We start from the raw sequence: 22,802 nt of genomic DNA on the forward strand, positions 1-22,802 counted from the left end.
TATCACACTAATAGCAAAAAAAGCATTTGATGAGAGAAAAAAGAATATTTGAGAGAAAAGGTTTTCATACCAATAGCAAAAAATAATATTTGAGACTAAAAAAAGTTTTGAGAGAAAGTATTTTCTCATAGAACATAACAAAATATAAATTTGAAAATGTTTTAAATTATTTCTGAGAAAAAAAATCTCTCTCAAAATACTTTGATTTTTTTTTTAAATAGCCTATATATTTTTTGCTATAGTTTTCAGCAACCGACAACCAATAGCGTGTCTCTTACTCAAGTCTATTGGACAGTCAGGACTCAGGAAAGAGTGTAGCCTACAGTTTTGGAGGGAAAATGCATATCAGCATTTTGGAGGGAAAATGTCAAAAGGTGACAGAAAACGCCACAAATGGAATGAAGAGACCGTTACATTCTTACCTTTATAATCCAAAAAGGCCATTCTGGATAAAATTGATAGTTTAGTCGCCAATATATAATGAGAGGATGCGCACTGCGCACTGCGCAATGCTAGAACCTGCTTTAGCTATATAAACATGCTGCGGAATTCATCTGATATCCATTCAAGAACACTTGCACCACAAATATGCATATTGCAATGCAATATTTGCGTCTGGCAGCATTGCTTGTCTTGGGATCTATAAAAAATATTAGTATATATATATAAAGCATTAGTTATGTTAATGGTCAGACCCCATTTTAATGTTTGCTTTCTTGTTCTCTTGTTCCCTTTTACAGGCACTTGAGAGCCCTGGAGGTGTGAACCCATAGCGCCCCCACTGTATTACACTGCTCAAAAAAATTAAATAAAAACATATCAGATCTCAAAGTATGTGTATGTTGTCAGTCATTGTACATTAAGGTTGGAATTGAGTGATGCTTGGCATTTAAATGATATCAAAATATGTCAATAAATTGATGTAATTTTGACATCAATGTTTGATGTCACATTTATGTTGAATTGTTATCGAAGCTTGATATTGAATGATATCAAAATAGCATTAAAATGACATCATGACATCTTGACGTCAAATAAATGTTGAATTGGCATCAAATGCAAACAAAGCATGACATCAAAATAACATCAAAATGACATCGGCAGAGGTCAAAATCTTGACATCAAATTGACGTTGTCACTTTGACGTCAATTTGACTTTCATTTTTGACCTATTTCGTGACGTAATTTTGACATCAATGTTTGATGTAATTTTGATGTTAAATTGACATCAAATGCCCACTGGGGTTGAACACCCGCGGTGAACGCCTTGATGTCACAACTCTGAAAACGTCAGAGACATTTTTGAAATAGGCGCTATCTTTATAAATAAACCACAGATTTGAGTTTTAAACAACCACATTCTCGCCTGAAACACTCTTAAAATTACATTTCATGACACAATAACAGTAGTATTTTGATATTAAGCGGGTTTTCTCCTCTGCTGACGCTTGCTGGTTGGTGCGAGATGCATTCTGGGATACCTGGCTGTCTCAAGTCCGCACAAGTCACCTCTCGGTGCATCCTCGGTAAACGGGGCGGATCAAGAACACATCCGGGGATTTGAACTGGATTTGGCTTTGAATAGGCTAAATGCCAACGGCTGTTGTGACGTACTTCCGCTGAAATGTCAGCCACCACGAATACTTCCGGTTAGCCTAAGCGTCGAATTGTTTTGGTAGCTGCTTCTAGTTTTTTTTACAGTCTATGAGTTGATATGAAGTCATCAAAGTTTAAATCAGGGGTCTCAAACTCGCGGCCCGCGGGCCATTTGCGGCCCGCGGGGTGATATTTTGTGGCCCCCTACTTGACATTAAAGTTTAATGTTAGTGCGGCCCGTCGTTGCGTGTGCCGCGTTTTTTAAAAAAATATATATTTTTTTATCCCTTATGGGCTACCATAGATAGTCTCGTGACAGTTTACGGTGGGTTTGTTGTCAATAGTTGTCATAGACAACCGCGAAGTACAAACATACTGCGCCTGGAAAAAATGAGCGCGTCGCTTCAATTATGAGCGCGCTTGCCGCGCACCTACATTTGAAATAACGAACTTGAGCGCGCAAAATATGTGAGCGCGATATGTGAACGGGAGCGACGTGTTGGAGAGAGACCCTGCTCTAAAACAATGTGAGAATAATCATTTTGAGCTTGTAATATGTGTCCAACAGGTTGATAAGAAGGTTTGCTTTGATTTGTGCAGTATTTGCCTGAGACACTATACATGTGTAGAAAGAATTCAATAAGACGGGCAGACATGACTGCAAATATTTGTATTTCAAAAGCAATAATTGTTTTTCTAAGTATAATAAAAGGAAATGTGCCTTCCAAAAAAAAAACATTCAATATCATTAATGTGTTGTATAAAGAAAATAAAAAGGACATAAGCAAATATAAATATCACAAATATGTGTTATACACAAAGAAAGTTTGTAAAATGAACTTCAACTGTCAGAAGGACAGCTCATGAAGAACCAATCATGTACAGAAAGGAATGTTCAAATTCAGAGGAACAGTTCAGAAGAAACGTTAATAATAAATATTGAGAAGATTGGATCAGTTGTGCTCCTTTTTTGGAATACTTGAATACTATTTTTTGTGGAATACTTGATGCGGCCCAGCCTGACCCCGACTCTACCTCCAGCGGCCCCCAGTTAAGTTGAGTTTGAGACCCCTGGTTTAAATACCAGAGAGTGTCTGGTACTACTGCCGAACACTGCTGTGTGCCACAGTGCCAGGCATCCGCAAAGTACAATTCTGTACTTAGTTTTTTTACTTTTCCTACTGATGAGGAGCTGAGGCGTAAGTGGATCGTCAATATTCGCAGGGACAAATTCACCGTGACGCCTCACACCAGAGTGTGTAGCCGGCACTTCAGAACGGAAGACATCCGTGAACCAGCATCAGAAACAGGTCGTCGGCTGTTAAAAAAGGGTGTTGTTCCGGTTTTATTTGAGTGGAACAACTTCTCCCTTCCACCTACAAGACCGGGGGAACAGTACTTGGGCAGTGACTGATGACGTTTCACAAGTCCACAAGAACACAAGTACAGACAAGAACGCATATTGAGAAACGGTCATAGACAGTATAACGAAGAAGCTGACGAGATCGCTTTGGTTGGCCGGTGGCTGGGAAATGTTGTTACAAAAAACGAACGGATGGACGTGTCGATAAGAGCATGGTTGTGTGCAAGCTATGCAACAAGGAATTCGCTATTGCTATTAGTGTAGTGTAGCAATATGCTATTTTGTTGCAATATGCTATTGCTACACTTAATGGCTATTATGGCTATTAGTGTAGTGTAGCAATATGCTATTTTGTTGCAATATGCTATTGCTACACTTAATGGCAAAAATTGCACTGGTCTGCTGGACTTGGTTGAACAAAAATAAACAATATGTTGTTGCTTAAGCTTATGTATGTAGTCATTATTCAATGGTATACTAAAAATCCATGTGAAAAAAATTACTTCTCACAGTTCTCAGGTCAAATATTTATGCGATTAAAATGCGATTAATTTCGATTAATTAATTACAAAGCCTCTAATTAATTAGATTAATTTTTTTAATCGAGTCCCGGCCCTAATATATATTATATACATACACACACAAATATATACATATATATATATATATATATATATATATATATATATATATATATATATATATATATATATATATATATATACACACACACACAAAGTTAATATATATACATATATATATATATGTGTACAAATATATTTGTAAGACATTTTGTAAGAACATTTGCAAGAAAATGTATAGCTAAGAAAACATGTAAGAACATTTATAAAATTTAGAAGAAAATGTATAAGAGAATTGTAAGAAAATGTATAATAAATGTATATTTATATATTTAAAAACTATAGGCTACATCACACTGTTAATGTGTTCACCTTGAAACCAACGCCCATAAATGTGGGATCTTTTCTCAGTGTCCCGTTTCCTGAATTCACAAAATAAAGGCCAATTAGTACATATGAGCCACACCCAAAAATATATCAGCCTACATCTCCACAACCATTAAATGAATAAAAAAATAATACCAACTTAAATTCTAAACTTTTGCAAATCCAATTTTACAGAGGTGTAAAGAGTAGACACCATACTTAAATAAAAGTAGCAATACCTAAATAAAATACTTAAATAAAAGTAGCAATGACAATGCAATGAGTAGCATTACAAGTTACCAATCCCAAAACCACTTGAGTAAAGAGTAGGCCTATCTGATTTGAACAGTAAATATTTTACTTGTACTGAATATAGGCTCAAAGATGCACTAGTCCTCAACACATAAGAGACAGATTTGTGAGGACAGAAATCACATGCTGAATTTTCTAAAATCGAAATTAAAACTGAACACCTCAATATTTCATTAAATACATTTAGTGTGAGACTCAGACAAACGGAATAGGATGAGTTTGAAAAAGTAGTTCAAATAAAGTTGTCGACATTTTGTCTGGCTTTCAAAAGCAACCACTCCCTCTTAGTGTTGGATTAAAAAAAGAGTAATAAAAAAACCTCTGCATCCTACTGTCGTAAGATATGTGATCATAATATATTTGGTGTATGTGTGGACTTATTCCACATTTAAATTCAGATGAATCGCATGTCATGGGACAAAGTCATCTGAAATGATTGGAACAGCAGAATATATACACATACTAATTAGTATATATACTAATCCTGGGTTAACCAAAGAGTGAAATGTGAAGCAAAATAACCCAGGATGGAGTTTACAATGACCCAGTTAACTATTTCAAGCGTGAACACTGCATGGTGTCTTAATTGTTTAAATAGTTTTTTTGTGGCCATTGTATAGCAACATCCACAAACAAACCAAAGCATATGAGCATTGTCTTTTGAAACATTTTAATATTCATCCCCTCCCCCCATAGTGAATACAAACGAGTTATATATAAATTCTTTCCATTCCTTATTATATTCTCTATGCTACAGTTACAGCGTGAACCATCACAAGTTGAAAACGTACATGGGGAAGGAATGATCCGCCAAGACAAACATGCATTTATTACTGTGCACTACAACACAATAAATAGTAGCTTACAAGCGACTGAAAGTTCAGTAAAAAAAGACATGAGAAGTCAAATGTTAGTAAATAGACAGATGGACAAATTTCATTCAGTACAATAAGTGACTCCACCACTCCCAGTGTACATTGACTGTCAGTATTTTCAGGGCTAAGTTGACATTCAGTAGTTTAGATGTCCACAGGACAAAGAGTCAGTGTGTCTCAGAACCTGATTCTGTTGTTTTATATCATTTATCACCATCTATGGACTAATGCCACAGTGAAGTCTGTCTTGAGGGCAGAAAGGAAAGAAACCAATGAGCTCTTTCAAGATTTTTAAGTATACAAGTAAATACATGGTTACTCCTTATAATAAATGTGGATTAGTGACAATTTTGTACTTGGTTATAAACAATAGCAGGCGCCGTATGATTGTTTAATTGAGGTTGCTGAGGTTTGTTGTTGAGACATACATTTAGAACATAAATATGCAAAGAATCAAAATGGAAAAAATGAAAAATTTAATTAATTAGAAGGGAAACCACTTAATTTATAGTTTTAGAAATATAAAAAGAATAAAAAAAAATAAGCAAAAAAGATTTCCTGCATTAATCCAGATATTAGAAGCATATTAACTGTTTGTAAGGCTGCTGTAATGTGAAAACCCTTTTCATTTTTGCTACTTTGCACATTAAGGGCTAAGCTGATCTGTTGCCGTTTTACATTTTAATAAAATGGTTAAAAATAAGTGCTCTTTAAATGTTTTTTTTTTTTAATGTGGTAGTATATAATGTTATTGTGCTTGACAGGAAACATCCAGAAAACTCATTATCATCTGTGCCAGAGTAGCAAAAATGGAAAGTTAACAACGACACGTTATTATCACAGTGACAGAAGCAAATTAAATTAATTCATAATGCAAAGCTACATATTTTGAAAATGCATTAGAATTAAAATAAAATATATTTCACAGTAATTAAAAAAAAAAACATTATAAACAGTAAACAACAGTCTCAAATGAAAAATACATATTTGCTGTGTGTGTGGATTTTTGTAGATTGCTGGTCTTGAATAGCAGATTATTGTACTTCTGTGTACGATACCCTGTACAAGCACCAACTGATAATACTATAGAAAAATTTTTATCAGTCAACAGTTTACAAAAATTCTCCTTTGTATCAAAAGTGTAGAAGGTTGATCATTGAAAGATGTATCAATTGTAAAAACACACAAACAAAAAGAAAACAAATCCAATTTTTCAAAATTTCCAAAAAAATTAACTTTTTTCTTTGAAATATCAAAACCCACTTTGCATGAGGAATGTCACATTTTTCATAAAAAATAAAAATAAAAAAAATCAGAAAACTGCCTTTTCAGAGACAGAGCAAAATAATTTCCCTGAACTTTATCATACAACATTTAAAGACGCAGTTACATTCTCTTCTAGTTCACTCGTTCAGAGAAAACTCTCTCTAGGTTATGCTACACTCTACAGAGGTAATACAAGAGTTAACCAGCATTACAATAAAGATAGCTTAAATCCAAATACGCGTATAACCACCATATTGTACCTCCGTGAACCTTTCCACACCTGTAACACACCTGGATCTCTGACAGGTGTGACATTAGGTTTAATATTCCTGTCCTATTACTATGGGTAAAATATTGTCCTCAAACATTACAAAAAAATCTGAGGTGGAAGCTATCATCCCCAGGAGTCCATGTGTCTACCCTAACATGACAACTATCCTAGGATTCACATTAAAGGGGTAGTTCACTCAAAAATGAAAATTACCCCATTAATCACCCTCGAGCCTTTCTAGATATACAGTATATGACTTTTTTTCTTTCAGGCGAATACAATCAGAGTTATATTAAAAAATGTCCTGGCTCTTCCAAACTTTATAATGGCAGTGAATGGAGGATGAAGCCCAAAAAAGTGCATCCATCCATGATAAAAGTGCTCCATACAGCTCTGGGGGTTAATAAAGGCCTTCTGAAGCGAAGCGAAGCGTTCGTGTAAAAATAAACGTTTGTATATTAAAAAAATCCATATTTAAAACTTTATAAAGTAAAATAACTAGCTTCCGGCAGACGGACGTACGCATCGATATACGGTGAAAGAGTAACACTTGACCTGACGCATGACGTACTGACGAACACTGAAGCGCAGAGGATAGAGCAAAACAAAACACTTAATTAGAAGTTTAAAATGAGAATTTTTAAAGAGAAATGTCGGAGGAGATTAAGTTTGTTACCGAGCCGTATTTGTTTGAACTGCGAGAGGAGTCAAAGTTTTATGCTACTCCTATATCCTACGTCATACATTGAGCCAAGTATTACTATTTTGAAGTCGACTTGCACAGGCCGTCTGCCGGAAGGTATTTATTTTAGTTCATAAAGTTATAAATATGGATATTTTTATTATACAAACGCATTGCTTCACTTCAGAAGGCCTTTAACATCATGGAGCCGTATAGATTTACTTTTATCATGGATGGATGCACTTTTTTGGGCTTCAAAATATCCTCCTCCATTCACTGCCATTTTAAAAATCATATACACCTACTGAAGGATGGCTTGAGGGTGAGTAAATTATGGGGTAATTTTCATTTTTGGGTGAACTATCCCTTTAAGAATGGAAGACTTACATCACATGCACATCAAGTTGCAAAATGCCCATTAAAATACAAATTACTAATAAAAATGACTACTACAATTTACAACATTTCATGTAGTCGGTATCGTTACATTTGCTTGATCTTCCTGTTTATAGTCATGCATGAAGTGAGAGCTCTTGTTTTGCCAGATACAGTATGAAGAACAGACTTGATGCTGAAGAGTTTTTTGCCTAGTTAACCGAGCTGGCGCAATGAATCTGTGCCACGGAAGGTCTCAAAATCATGTCAGCAGGCGAACTGAACTGTGTATGAAGAAACACTTGCTTGGAAAAGCTGGTTTTGATATTAGCTGGATTAGTCTTTTGGTGGGTCCAGGAAATCATCTGCCCATGCACCAGTGGGAGGCATCGCAGCTTAAGACAAAGTGACGAGGACTTTACACTGCAAAAAATCGTTTTCTTAATCAGCATTTTTGTTTTTCATTACAAATATCTAAACATTTAAGCTTTCTTTATTATTATTATTAATATACTATTAATTTTGGATCAAATAAATACAGCCTTGGTGAGCACGAGAGACTTTCTAAAACATTAAAAAATCTTACCGAACCCAAACTTTTGAACAGTAGTGTATGAAATATTTAAGTTATGCTTTTAAAAAAGCTAACTGGGATATATAAATAATTAAATAAAATTGCCTCAACACAAGTCATATCCTATGTAATTTTGTCATGTACATTTTTTAAGAATATTTTGATAGTTTCAATGTAAGAAAAAAATATTAAGCAAATGAAATTTTGCAGTGTATATGTCTTGACAAATTTGAAACATTCTGGATCGAAACTCAAACACTGGGAGATTTGAAAAATCAGAAGACATATCCTATAAAAAAATAAACCAGACCGCAAAAAATGCTGGTGCATTTATCTGTAGGAAGAAGGTAGGGCAGAAACCTAAAGTGCTTTTTGTTGTATAAAGTTCTCGTATGTCATTCAGGAGAACCTACAGACATTTGTGTTGGAGTCCAACAGCATGTTTTAGAGTCCGATCTAAAGCCGAGCTACTTCTGTACTTCTGTACACAAAAATCATTCTGCTTCCATGCAGGCCAAGCATTGTCGGCAGCATGTCATTAGCATTAGCATCAGTAGCTCTTTCATTCTGATGCTACGAGTTCAATCCTCCGTCCTCCAATCCTTTCTTGAGTTCAAAATTCAAAGAATGGAAATAACAGAGGCTGTTAGATCTCTGTCTGGCAGTTGGGGTAGTTAAAATCGTAATAAAATTTGCCACATTTTTTAAAGCAAATCATGGCCCGCACATAAAAACAAAGCACTGTCGTCCACGACGGACAGTAACAGAAAATGGGAGAGGCAGCTGAGATTCAGTAGGACAGCTCATCTGGGTAAAGTGTTGGCGTTCGGGATCCGTGCGGGGGACGAGCGTGCTGCTGGTGAGCCTCTCAGAGTGGGCGTCCCAGGTCCCGGAGAAGCCACCTTGTGAGTGGGCGTACAGTGGCCAGGAGAATAGGAGTGTGTGGGGGTACCAGGGCCTGGAGAGTAAGGGTAAGGGGGAATATCAGGGCCGGGGAAGAAGGCTCTGTGGATGGGAGAAGAGGAAGGCGACAGGTGGGGACTCGTCTGGAGGAGCCAAAGCAGCTCTTCGTTGTTGCGGCTCAGGCGTTTCTTCTCGCTGGTTTCCTTCTCCACATTCCCCTGAAGGTTTGCGTTCTCCTCAGACAGTTGTCTAAACATCCAGGATGAAAGAGTCAGGATTAGTCAAAAGACTGGCTATGCAAGACTAATTTGATCTTATTTCAAACCCTGACCTTGACACTGAGAGGTGGCGGTCGATGCGGGCCATCAGGTCTTCATTCTGCTGCTGAAGCACCTGGACCCGCTCCTCCAGGTGCAGGTTCTTTTGGGCCTGCTCGAAGGATCAAGCGAACACAGAGCTCCACATTAAATTCTTACACAAACTTCCCCTGCCTGGACAACAGTGGACTGAAATGTGTTTTACGTGAGGACGAAACAATGAGAAGCATAAAAGCTGAAAGGAAAAGTTGAGTAAAAAAAAAGGCTTTAAAATGGACAGCGGTCCTATTTCCAAATCATAAATAATATAACCTTCAAAGGAGCTGAAAAAAGAAAGTAAAAAGCAGTTTTAAATGGAAAGTGATTTAATATCCAAATCATAAATAATGTACTGTAGCAGTAAAAGGATCAGAAAAGGATTATTGTCCTTGCTTTATTATTTATACAATTCTTTATTTGTGTGATTTGTTTTGTTGATGTTATTATGGGGTTGTCAGAGCTAAGGAGTGTAGATATATATTCACTATAAAATCAATTCATTTGATTAGAAATGATTCATTATTTAACATCCTGCAATAAATATCATGTGGTCCTTGATCAAAGGTGGGGTTTTACTTGAGATAAAAATGTCTTTTACTTGCACTGTTTTCTACGGAGCCCCATACATGACGTGGACAAAAATATATACAGTATATCATGGCAATGAATTAAGAATTTGTACCCGTGACTTATTCATTCATTCCCTTGTTTTAATAAATCGTGGCTATGCTGTCCTAATTTATTCCCTCGTTTTGATTCAACTAAAACGAGGGAACAAATTAGTCAATTGGGCCACAATTTGATTTCTTTTCTTAACTTTAAACTGAATACAGGAAGATACTTTATCTCACAATTCTCCTGCACAGTGTGTTTATCCTGCACACCTTTTCATTTGTAGCTTACCACTTTCTCCAAATGACAGATCTTCTTCTCCTGGTCATGAATTTGCTGGTTCTTCATCTCCAGAACCTCCTTTAGACTCTTCAGGTCTTCCTCGATATGCTGATACGGGGCCAGTGCATCCTGCAAATACATTTACAAAAGGCTTCATTATACTTCTGCGTCAACTCCACGGCGTAGCTACGCCGTCACTCCTACGGCGTCGTGGCCGTTTTATGGTTCTGCGTCAGGTTGCGTTGCATCGCGGTGCATTTCAACGCCAGAACGCTAGGGTGGTGTGTGCTTTGCGAATCTCTTTGCTAGTTTGTTTTGGTTCCGGGCGCCGGTTCCGCTTTCGTTTCCATTACCCTTCAAATTGCGCGAATTGAAATTGCGAATTGAAAATACGCATTTCGCAAAAACTCCCGTTTATCGCAAAAAAAGATTTTACACTCGCATGAGGAGGTTTTTCAGGCAATTTGAAAAAGGAATATTTTGAATATTTGAATATAATATTTGGAAACAGGTTTTGCGCATTTACAGTCACCTGCCTTAGAAGACGCGGTGTGTTTGGGGTCCGTGTCCGCAAATAATAATAATAATCATTATTATAACATTTATTAGGCTACATATGTAGAAGACGCTTTTATCCAAAAAAGGAACAAAGCAATTCGTCACATCTCATTCAAAATACAGGTTGGACAATAATAATAGGCAGGGCTAAGATTATCACAAATAAACACAAGCTTTTGACGCATATCCAAGTGTGTGTGCAGAGTGCGGAGCGCGCACTGGATGGCAGGGAGGCTCGGGCGCGAACACTTGCGTTTTCCTATCAACGGTGGAAACTACTTAAAATACTCAATCATTTCTGGTCATACAGAAAATAATAATACATTATTCGCAACTTCTTTTATTTGCGTAAACTCACAATAACAACAAAACGTTTTGCTTTTGTAAAATAAAATAAAACAATCAGGCGCGCTTTCATGGTCTCCGTGAACTGAAGCGCGAGAACTGAAACAAAAATAGCCTATGTAGGCTATTGAAATGTCCACTTTAAAACGAACAAATTCGAATCGAAAGCTAATACCTTCTGATTGTAATCCGTATGAAAGGTGCATTTCTCTCTAAAGGTGCATCCGGAGATGGAGATATGTTTTTAGCCGACATTGATTTAGAAAACAATAGTTTATTAATAAACAATTAAAATGCCTCGTTATGTTTTCAGAAACATTTATTATAACCTATATCTCACCTATAAATCACCTTTCTGTAGGCTCTGTGGTTATGGCTCTTCTCATTCAGCACTCCGGGAAAAATATTATTTCCAGGTTCTAATTTGGCCTTAGAAAACCAGTAAAATCTACATTTTTTCTATATTAATTTGTGAATATTTTAAATGTTTAATAAAGGGGCAAAAAAATCATAAACAATTAGGCCTATCTGAAAATTCGTTGATATTTTTTTTTTTTTCAGCATTTGGTGTAGGCTACAGTTCAAATTTAAATTTTGGTGTTCAACTTTGCGTTTCAAAAATACAACAACCGTTCATTTTTCGTTTTGCAATTACGGGTTAAATAAGGTAAAACGAATGGATTCATAAAATTCATAAAAGAAACAATAATTACAGGAATAGCCTACTGGACTCTAAACCTCAAAGAAATGCCACAATCAAGACCTCGGAGCTGAAATGAGGGAGAACTCCGTGTCTTTCCCTGCCATTAATTAATGCCATTAATGCGTCTCCTTCCATTAATAATAATAATGTCTAGTGCGGTGGCTACCAACGTCCGTTACCATGATTTTTGGAATGATTATGGAAAAAAAGACGTTTAGTCGCATAACATCGGTCATTTGGCAATAGTTTTTTATCGACATTTAGAAAAAAAGGCAAAAGTTTTGCGCAAATCTGTAATGGAAACGCGCGTAATGGCGAGCGAAAGAGAGAGAATGTTGTTGCAGCTGGAACTAATCGACGTTGAACAACAAATTATTTTATTGCAAATGTTTAATCGCAGAAGTGATTTAATCGTTCCTCAACGTGATACATCGTTGAAACAAACTGCGCACTTTAAAAATGGCGGTATAGCGGGAGGGGAAACCGGAAAAGCTACACTCCCGAAATGATGTCTGACCAATCACAGCCCTTGCGGTCTGCGTCGCCTCGACGCGTAGTTACAATTTTTTGGAGGTGCACGTCGAGCTACGGCGGAGGGGTCGGAGAGGGGTTCGCGGCGACGCAGAGGGCTCTGCGGGGGTACGCCGTCGATTCGACGCAGAAGCATAAAACAGGCTTTACTTTCAGCGTTTGTGGGCCTAAATCCTAGTATCCCTTTATAAATGTCCCTTTATATTTACCACGATTTGTTCATCAGTGCTCTTGCTCAGGGCCTCTTCAAAGCGCTTGGCTTTGTCTTTCAGAGTTCGGTTCTGGAAAGTCAGAGTGTCCACCTGGTCCTGAAAGAAACGGTACTGTTACTAATGAAGCCCTTTGGATGAGTGGCAAAAAAATCTTAAACCTTGAGTCACTGAACAAATCACCTGAAGCGAGAGGCGCAGTTTCTCAAAGTCCTCTTCTAGATTGGCTTTTTGCTGCTCATGGGCTTTTCTTAAGTCTAAGAGAAATGAAATGAGAAGGAATACAGAATTTACGTTCTTCCCCACACTTCTGTCAGCTGGTTAGTAGTGGTATTACAAATGGCACCCTCACCTCTCATTGTCCTGGCATGCTCCTCCTGCAGTGTTGACATGGTGATGTTGTGCATGGTCTTCAGGTCTTCAAGGGCGGCCTCGTGGTTGGCAGTCAACTCTTCGATCTACACACAAAACACGCAGTTGAGTTTTCATATTCATGCCATCCTAAATCTATCTCCCATGATCCTCAGCCTGATGATCCAACCTGTTCCTGGTGCTGGGTGTGAAACTCCTCCACCTCTGACTGGTGCTCTGCTCTGAGATGGTCTCTGTCCGAAGCGTGCCGTAATCTCAAGTTCTCCTCTAAGGTTACGAGTTCAGACTCTTGCTGCACCTGTAACTCTCTCAGCTCCCTCTCAAAACACTCCTCCAGCTCTCTCTTCTCCTTCTGAAGACGCTCCCAGCGAGCTGCGTTGAAGGCTGGGCGATATGAAAAACAGAGCATATGGATATAAATATCACAAATAAGGGGCCAGTTGCAAAAATGTAGCCACTGTTAAAGAAGCCATGGATTTAAAATTGACAATGCTTTTTTTTAAAGGAATATTGCAGTACTTATAAATGGTTTATCGTGCACATAATTAAAAAAATAATAATAATGTGCCCTCATAATCTTTAACTCTTTCGCCGCCAGCATTTTTGAAAAAAGTTGCCAGCATTTTTGATCATTTTATAAAAGTTTCATGGTCCCCAGAATATTTAGTGGTATGAATATCTGAATGTAATATATCAAAAGAAAGAACAGAGCCTCTGCTTTTAAACAAACACACAAACAAATGAAAACAATAATTTTATTCTACCTTAATGTATTGTTTTTTTTAATCAACACTTGAATCTGGTAAAAAGCTGAGAAAATTGCGCAAAAAGACTACGTCTGGATCGGTTTCAGAACGATAATCAAAACACAGATGGAGTAGATTGAGTCCATCAACACACCTAATGCTTGCACAGTCCTATATCTCGTCCTGGGTCAACATTTTATTCAGTAACATTAGGCAGTTTTGATTTATATGCTGTTTAATGTTGATGACATAATGACACTTTTTCTTGACATATGTTTGAAAATCGTCCTCCGTAACCAAAAACTACCTTGAATCTAATGCTATCACACATTTTTCAAATACAGGGTCATATACCTACACAAAAATCACCATGCGGTTTAATCCCTCAAAATGGTACCAATCAACCCTCTGTCTCACGGCCTATCCCTCTTGCAGCAACATCTTTTCTCTTCTCTGATGATGTGTTTACTGGCATGAGGGTGGGGCAACCTGTCACTCATATGACATCACAACAATAGCAAACCATCCAATCAATTCCCGATAGTCAAATTCAAGTCCCGCCCTACATTTTTCTTGTTCGAGAAGCCGTTTAACTGTCTGGGATATACGTCACAACAGAGAAGAAAAGACCAATGCTGCGTCTCAATTCGCCTACTTATACTACGCCCTAAAAGTATGTACTCTTTTTGTGAAGAAAAAGTACATACTTTTGAGTGTGTAGCAGAAGAGTAGACAAGGTTTTAGACATACTATCATGTCATAAAATAGAGTCTTTAAATGGTTGCTCTCTGTCGCTTAGTTACACGCATCCTGTCAGGTAAATTGACCTGTCAATCATCTTGTCAAAGATAAAATCCTCCACATTTTATTTAATTTCCAACTGTATCGGAGAGAAATGCAGTAGCACGTTGATCTGCCAGTCACGGGTCTTTCATGCGGAGACTCTCCTCATATTCATGCATATTATTACAAAATATTTTCACTTAAGTCACTTAGTCACTTAAACCCCTTTATCTAAACCTCTTTAATTAACCGTCGGTTAGTTTTGTAGTTTTCTGAACACCTTTTACTCGTGTTTGTAGTTCAAGGGGTAGTCAGTCTCACTTTTTGGATTCAAATTAGACAAACCATGGTAACTATAGAACACAGACCAAGGAACCTGATCTAGAAACAGTGCAAACCACCTAAGAGGATAACAACTCAAACAATAAACAACAGCAGAGACAAACCAAATCAAAGCACTAAAGAAACACAGACCAAACTAAACATATCCTTGACATAATTGATGACTAAATTGTTAGACTAGTCTAAGCCGTTTATGCAACCGGCAACTGTTTTTTTCTTAGAAGTTTCTGGACACTCACCCACTTCATGCTGAATCCGACTGAGTTCCTGTGACAACTCTCTCTCCTTCTCCTCAGCACTTTCACTCTGAAACAAACAATAACACGCATCTGCTTTTATTCTAATCCACTACTAACAATTAAATACAATATTAGGCTACTCAAGGCTAGTTTTTCATTGACATCTATATCTATCTTCGAACCCAACCGCAAAACCAAGTGCATTTTCATTATTTATGAATTATTTATTCCAGGATTATTGTATTATTTATGAATATTTATTTGAATTATTTTAAGTTTATTTAGCTTCTTTCCTCATGGGGAACATTTTCAGTCCTCGTGGCTAGTTTCTATAATGTAGGTGATTTCAGTTTTAACCATTTTTGTAGGGACATTTGGTCGCAGCAATATCAGGGTAAGCAACAAATAAACCATTTAGGATTCAATTTATAGTAAGTCCAATTTCTTCATGGTTAACCGTTTTACTAATTAATAGTTCAGTAATCACATCAATAAACAGTGAACCAATGTACCCTCACATAAACACATACTGTACTTTTTTAGTGTTTACTACCTACTGCATACTGCATTTAGTATTACTTTTAAGGCCTAAATAAAATCTAATTATGAATACGGATAGTGTTGTGTTTGAAACTGACAAACATTATAAACTAAACAAAATCAAACACAAAAGACATGTCTGTAAGTGTAAGGTGACGAGGAAGAAATAAATTGATACAATGCTGCAGAAGCATTAACACTCTAGTGTGCATTTAACAGAAAATGTACTGTATACCAACCTGATAATGAAAAGCACTTAAAATGAAACATGCATTATAACAACTAATAAAATGTGGATTGCTTTATGTTAGAGTTGCCAGGCGTGGGAGGAATTGGCAGGTTACTGACACACAGCTTCTATCCGTAAAACCTTTTACTGCTAAACAGACAAACAGGAGTGCATGTGGAGGAGAGGAATGCAATTAATATTAATGTAGTATGTGTGGGCATTAGGCTGGAACATATTGAATAAATGGGTGTATATTTTAAGCCATCATGTTTCAGACCCCTCACTGACTTGTTTAAGTTTGTCTCGAATTAGTACTGTATGCATAGGCATTTCAGAGGCAACAGGGGACAAATGTTTTTTTTTTCATGATGTATAATTTAGGCAATCATTCACTGATGGACAGCAGGGGGCACTGTGCTTCTAAAAAAAATATTTTTAATTTACATTATTTATTAATTTAGCAGATGCTTTTATCTAAAGCGAATTACAAATAAGGATGATAACATATATGATTCATCCTAAGGATACAGTGATATGCTTGTTGTGATTCTGTGTGCAAACAGTGACTCAACGGTCTGCTCTTGCACACAGTTACCTCATCCTTCTGTTCATGATAGATTAGATAAAGGCTGTTATTTGAGTTTTGTGTTTTGGTTTTTGAGTGTTCAGTTTGCAGTGGTTGAGATAGACGATAGATGGATGTGTTAGTTGGTCAGTAAACTAGTGGTTGAGGCTTTGGCATGGTAACACAAACATCTCATGTAGTGATGACATGTGAAGACCGTAACATCATTGTGCCCTTGAGCAAATCATTTGATCACAGGGTTTGTGCCATGAGGAATGTCACTATAGTGTACTGTGAATCATGATTGATTGAACGTACTTATGCTTAACAACAATACATTTAGAAAACAGCATCTTTGGGATGACCAATTCTCCAAAAATATAATACAATAAAAGTGTGATTATTATGTTTATAGCAATTTTTGGCAACAGTTCTTTTAACCCTAATTTATGGATTGTGTACAAAAGTGCTCGACTCTTGCATTGTCATTGTCAATACAAGATCATTTTATTGCCAATTCATGTGTGAAAAATGCCAATTCATGTGTGTAAATGATTCCTCATGCTCCCTCCCAACCATTTTTTTTACTATTTAAGCCTGATGAATCTTGACATTGTCATCCTGGAATATGGCCATATCCTACATGGTTGTTTAAGAAATGAAAAGCTACACACTCCATCAATTAGGGTTAGAAGAACTGTTGCCAAACATTTACCTATGAAAAATTAAATAAAATAAAAATAAAATTAGTTGTTTCATTTAATAGTTTTGATGACTTTATTAGGATTCTAAAATGTGTAAAGTGGTAATAATAAAAAACTAGTAGAGTATGCCCAACGCCTAATGATTCAGTCACATATGAAAGAAAATGTGATGTTTAGATGATGTCTGCAATAAAATACCTTGAGGGAGAAGTGCTGAGTACAGATGACAAAGACCTCCAGACCCAGGCTGGTTTTCTTTAGTTCTGTGTGAAGAGCCTGCAGTTGCTTGGCCTGTTCTTCATAGCGACCCTGCAAGAGCTGCAACTCCTCGTGTCTCTCTACTTCATCTCGCTCTTTTTCTTTCTTCTGCTCTTCTTCTCTTTTCTTCTCTGGACCTGGGGAGCCAGTACGAGGCACAATCTGAATGCTTGAGCCTCGGACTGCCACTGTTGCCTTCTGTTGCCTCTGAAGCACTAAAGTGGGAAACGCAAAAGAAACAGCACTAAAAAATCTATTTCATTAAACTCATCTCAGAACTGCCCTGTGTGAATAAAACGGCCTCCATAATGCTACGACACCCCAGGGAGTACTGTGCGCTTAACAACCATGAAACAATTTACATGAAGCTTTACCATAATTTCTATACCTAACTGGATTAGGTGAATACTCTATAAGTAAAGCAAATGGACTATTCAAAGACTAGACTGGTTTCATTGTAATGTTAAAATGAGGTATGTGACCCACAGCTAATGGCACAGTGGCAAAACAAACCATATCAAATCTTATAGTTCAAGTATAATAATGGAATATTTGCAATTCACAATATATGCATTACAATGGATGTAGGCTATAGATTAGTCACACAAAGACACTCATGGAAGTTACATAAAGACATTATAAATTATTTATGCTATATAGAGATAAACTCAAAAAGTAGCATAAAAGTAAAATATTTTTCATTTATAAAATATAAAACCAAGGCATAATGTGCTTAAAGATAAGCAAGCAATCGAAATCACTACACATGCTAATGCTAATAGCAGCTAATGTTTTTGTTCTTACTGCAGCTGCGTGTTAGCATTCATCTCTTGATGAATTTGATAAACACAATGAGCCAAATGGAATGACAAGATGATTTACCGCCATCATTACTGTAGAAACTAATCTTCAGAAAAAAGACTTGTCTGTGTAGAGCTGTTAATTGCTATGATGGAGTCATTGTTGTCCTCAGTGTTGAGTATGCAAGCAATTTGTTTGTTAATGACTGCATCAAATTTTGTCAATGCCCTTTACTGACTTATTAGGTATTGAATTAACCTCTACACACATTAGCAAGCTACGGCTGTCCTATGTTCATTGTAGGCTGCATACTGTATAGAAATGTTGAGATACATTGTGTTCAAAGGTTTGGAGATTTTTGAAAGAATAAATTATTCAGCAAGTGCACATTAAATTGATCAAAAGAGACAGTAAATACATTAATAATGTTATAAACAGATTTCTATTTCAAAGTAATGCTGTTCTATTCATCAAAGAATCCTGAAAAAAACATCATGTTTTAATATTAATGTTTCTTGAGCAGCAAATCAACATATTAGAATGATTTCTGAAGGATCATGTGACACTGAAGATTGGAGTAATGATGCTGAAAATTCAGCCTTGCCATCACTGGAATAAATTACACTTTAAATTATACAAAATATTTATCAAATAAATGCCTTGGTAATCACGAGAGGCATCTTTAAAAAAACATTTGAAAAAATCTGACCAACCACAAACTTTTGACCGATAGTGTATAAAGTTAGACAATATCAAAGAGCTCTAATCTTAATCAAAATGATGTTCCTGTACAAAAGTCCTGTACTAGCATCAATTTAAATAAACATTTTAAAACATTATGCTGACTCATACGCAATCCATTCCTCACACACACACACACACACACACACACACACACACACACACACACACACACACACACACACACACACACACACACACACACACACACACACACACACACACACACACACACACACACACACACACACACACACACACACACACACACACACACACACACACACACACACACACACACACAAACAGCCACCATCCTCCTAAAGCGGCTTAGTCTTTGGTCTGAGAATCAGTCTCTATGACAACAAAGAGAAAAACTGCTTTTCGGGTAGTAAGGTGGGCGAAACTGATGTTAGGTAGATTCCCTGCTCATCAGAAGACAAAGAAAGCAAGAGGGCAAAGATTCACTCTGAAACCTCCTAACATGTTTCTCAAGAACCCCCAACATTTTGTTTTAATGTCCTTCAGGGGGATTCAGACTCTAATTATGAGTTCAAACCCATAATTTGCACCCCAGGAGGGATACAGACAGTACTGTGGGGATCAAATGCTGAAGATTGGGTATTGTTTTGATTATTGTTTCATTTTGTTCAACATGACAGCTGGACAGTGACCCCAGTGGCCACACTGATTAAATCTTAAATGTACTCTCTCATTCTGTTTATGTGTGTGTGTGTGTGTGTGCGTGTGTGCGTGTGTGTGTGTGTGTGTGTGTGTGTGTGTGTGTGTGTGTGTGTGTGTGTGTGTGTGTGTGTGTGTGTGTGTGTGTGTGTGTGTGTGTGTGTGTGTGTGTGCGTGCGTGCGTGCGTGCGTGCGTGCGTGTGTGTGTGTGTGTGTGTGTGTAGAAAAATAAAGAGGTTTTCGGTGGAGATGTGAGCGTCAGATGAGATTTATCCAATAGGGTGACATCCTCTAATGGAAGCACTGTACTCTGTAGAGCAGCAGGGGACAGCTATGAAAAGAAAGCAATCTTGGGTTGATCTTTGTTTTGGTTGGTTACCTGGAGACTGTGGTTTAGGAGACACTACAGCGAGTCTCTTAGGGGAAGAGAGAGATGAACGGGTGCCATCAGAACTCTTCTGGAATTCCTTACGGGATGCTATAGATAAAGAAAGACATCGGTGAGTTAATGGCAGTGTAGGAGGTTTCCTGAATTCAAGGACATTCACTTGGGGCACACATACAGGGCATGCGACTGCAAATCCATGAATGCATTTGCAACAGTAACCACCACCCCCCTTTCTATCTCTTTTCGTATCGCTCTCCTCTTCCATGGAGTCATAATATGGTCTCAGTGGTCCATGGATCGATTCCAATAAGAGGCAGCCAACCACAGAATAACGCTGCTGCCACACGGGCTGAACGATATGATATTCTGAGAGGCTGCAGGCATCCGTGCACATACAGTACAGAATACAGTATAAATATATTAAAAAATCAATCTCACAAACCTCAGATCTGTGGTCAGCCCAAATTGATGTGAAAAAAATGGAGAATATTTCTTGAAATAACCCTGATAACCCTCATAATAATATAAAATGGTCAACGCATTGCAAGGATGCATTAAATCGATCAAAAGTGACATCGAAATTTATAATGTTTTCAACATTGATAATACAAAGAAATGTTTCTTGAGCGACAAATCGTTTCTTGAGCGACAAATCAGAATATATTAGAATGATTTCTGAAGGATCAATTACATCAAGAAATCAAGAAATAAAAAATAAAAAGAATAAAAAATATATATATAATAAATATTGTTATATTTTATATATAGTTTTGATTAAATAAATGCAGCCTTGAAGAGCATAAGAGACTTCCTTAATATATATGAATTCCACCACTGTGTGATCCCTTATTTGTTGTGTTATGACCGAAAATGTACATACTGATTTTACAACACAATTATAAATATAGTATTTACATGTACAAATTACTATATTATCATTATTGGTGATATCACCCGAACAGAAGAGACTGGGACTGCCTGTGGAATAATAGGAAAAGACTGAAGACACTGCTGGGTTGGGTTGGAATCTTTCAAATCTCCCATCTCACAACAGAAGGGGGTGCTTATGTTTTTGGGGTTGCTGCTTTTGGCTTACTTTTACCCAACACAGCACACACACACACACACAAACATCACATTGCAACAGGGGTCCCAGGGCACCTAATTACTGCCAGCTCATTTCAACATGTAGCAGACAGCCATAGACACCCCTTTAGAATCCCAATAGACTCCCTCCTCCCTAGGACCACACTTCTACCCCACCCCCCATGCTGAGACAGCACCTACGGCATCAGAGGCACCGGTGCACCATGGGTGGGTGCATGTGAGTATGCTTAACTCAAGTATGGCAGCCTAAAGCCTGCATGTGTGTTATAAATACTCGGTTACCTTAGATCCATGCGAGATATATGATAGCTGCACAGGATCTCTGAAATGTTTTTTAACAGCAGTGTCTCATGAATGATGTCATCGCTCACTACCTTGACAGCATGCTAACCCTAAATCAGTACTTCATGATGAGCCAGCTGCCCTGGCAGCCTTTTTGTCCCTTCAGGGTTCTGGAGATTTTGTCAGGATGACAAAGAGGGAAGCAGCAGGCAGAGCTATATGCTCTTAGAGCTGTGGCTAAGGATCGGAAAACGTGACGCTGAAAATGGGACAGAACTGATAACAACACTTGAGATAGGGGGGGACAGGTTATAATAAAAAAAGGAGGATGAGGAGGAAAGAAGAGGACCATGGCATCTTAATAGCCTCATTATCCTTTAGGCAGAAGGAAAAAGATTGGTTAAATGGTCATAGACGAGTTCTGATTGGATAGGCTCTTCTGTAATGTCACCAGCATGCACAATGGTTCATCACTTGCTTTAATCGGATGACTACTTCTTAATGATCGGCCTAACTGAGCTGAGATAAATAGGTGATTGCAAGCAAGTGTATGAAATTCAGCTAGTATGCACTTTAATGAGTTTTCACTACAAGGTGTATGCTCGTCTAAACAGGATTAATTATAACAGAATGCAATACAACTAGAGTAATCTTCAGTACTACAAGCATGCATTTCAACAAGTACGCATTACAAGAGGTATGCACTACTACAAGTAATCGTTTCAACTAGCATGCATTACACAAACATGTACTTCAGCTAATATACACTATAAGAATGGACTTCCAATAGTTTACATTACATTTACATTACACTTTCATTAAGTGTGCACTATAAAATGTATAGGGTTCAGCTAGTATCGGCTTTAATAAAAATGCACAAGGGGTATACAATTTAACTAGTATGCACTTCTATGAGTATACACTACAAAGACGTATGCTCTAAACAAGACTTATTCCATTAGAAAGCATTACAACTAGACTGATCTTCAAACATTACTAGAACAAGCATTTTTCATATGCACTACAAGATATCTATTTTAAGTAATTTAGACTAGATTTCACGTATTTTACATTACAACGACTGGGGCACTCCAGTAAGTATACACTTCAATCAGTATGCACTACAATAAGTATGCACTTCAAAAAGTGTGCACTATAAAACATATAGACTTAGCATGCACTTCAATAAGAATCCACTATATCGAGTACGAAATTTAGCTAGAATGCACTTCAATGATTTTACACTACAAGAAGTATGCTCTAA

The 22,802-nt window shown here is 37.2% G+C and overlaps 2 protein-coding genes across 3 annotated transcripts in view; one reads left to right on the forward strand and one right to left on the reverse strand.

Annotated features, from left to right (window-relative positions):
• The window catches only part of slc43a2b (solute carrier family 43 member 2b), a 186,837-nt gene that overhangs the window by 10,413 nt on the left and 153,622 nt on the right, over window positions 1–22,802 (forward strand). The gene's annotated exons all lie outside the window — the stretch shown is intronic.
• The window catches only part of mtus2a (microtubule associated tumor suppressor candidate 2a), a 43,398-nt gene continuing 29,465 nt past the window's right edge, over window positions 8,870–22,802 (reverse strand). Inside the window, exons 5-14 of one of the 2 annotated variants that reach the window (XM_056247765.1) lie at window positions 20,141–20,239; window positions 17,479–17,753; window positions 15,243–15,309; window positions 13,302–13,516; window positions 13,113–13,218; window positions 12,944–13,017; window positions 12,761–12,859; window positions 10,424–10,543; window positions 9,496–9,593; window positions 8,870–9,413 (exon numbers count right to left, since the gene is read on the reverse strand). In XM_056247765.1, the coding sequence (XP_056103740.1) occupies window positions 9,065–9,413; window positions 9,496–9,593; window positions 10,424–10,543; window positions 12,761–12,859; window positions 12,944–13,017; window positions 13,113–13,218; window positions 13,302–13,516; window positions 15,243–15,309; window positions 17,479–17,753; window positions 20,141–20,239 (1,502 nt within the window). In that variant the 3' untranslated portion in view covers window positions 8,870–9,064. Of the gene's footprint in view, window positions 9,414–9,495; window positions 9,597–10,423; window positions 10,544–12,760; window positions 12,860–12,943; window positions 13,018–13,112; window positions 13,219–13,301; window positions 13,517–15,242; window positions 15,310–17,478; window positions 17,754–20,140; window positions 20,240–22,802 lie in introns of both variants that reach the window. The other variant, XM_056247764.1, reaches the window with a different exon arrangement.

The sequence above is a fragment of the Rhinichthys klamathensis genome, unplaced genomic scaffold (assembly GCF_029890125.1).
Source record: "Rhinichthys klamathensis goyatoka isolate OS25496 unplaced genomic scaffold, OSU_Roscu_1.1 h1tg000050l_1, whole genome shotgun sequence".
Classification (NCBI taxonomy): Eukaryota; Metazoa; Chordata; class Actinopteri; order Cypriniformes; family Leuciscidae; genus Rhinichthys; species Rhinichthys klamathensis.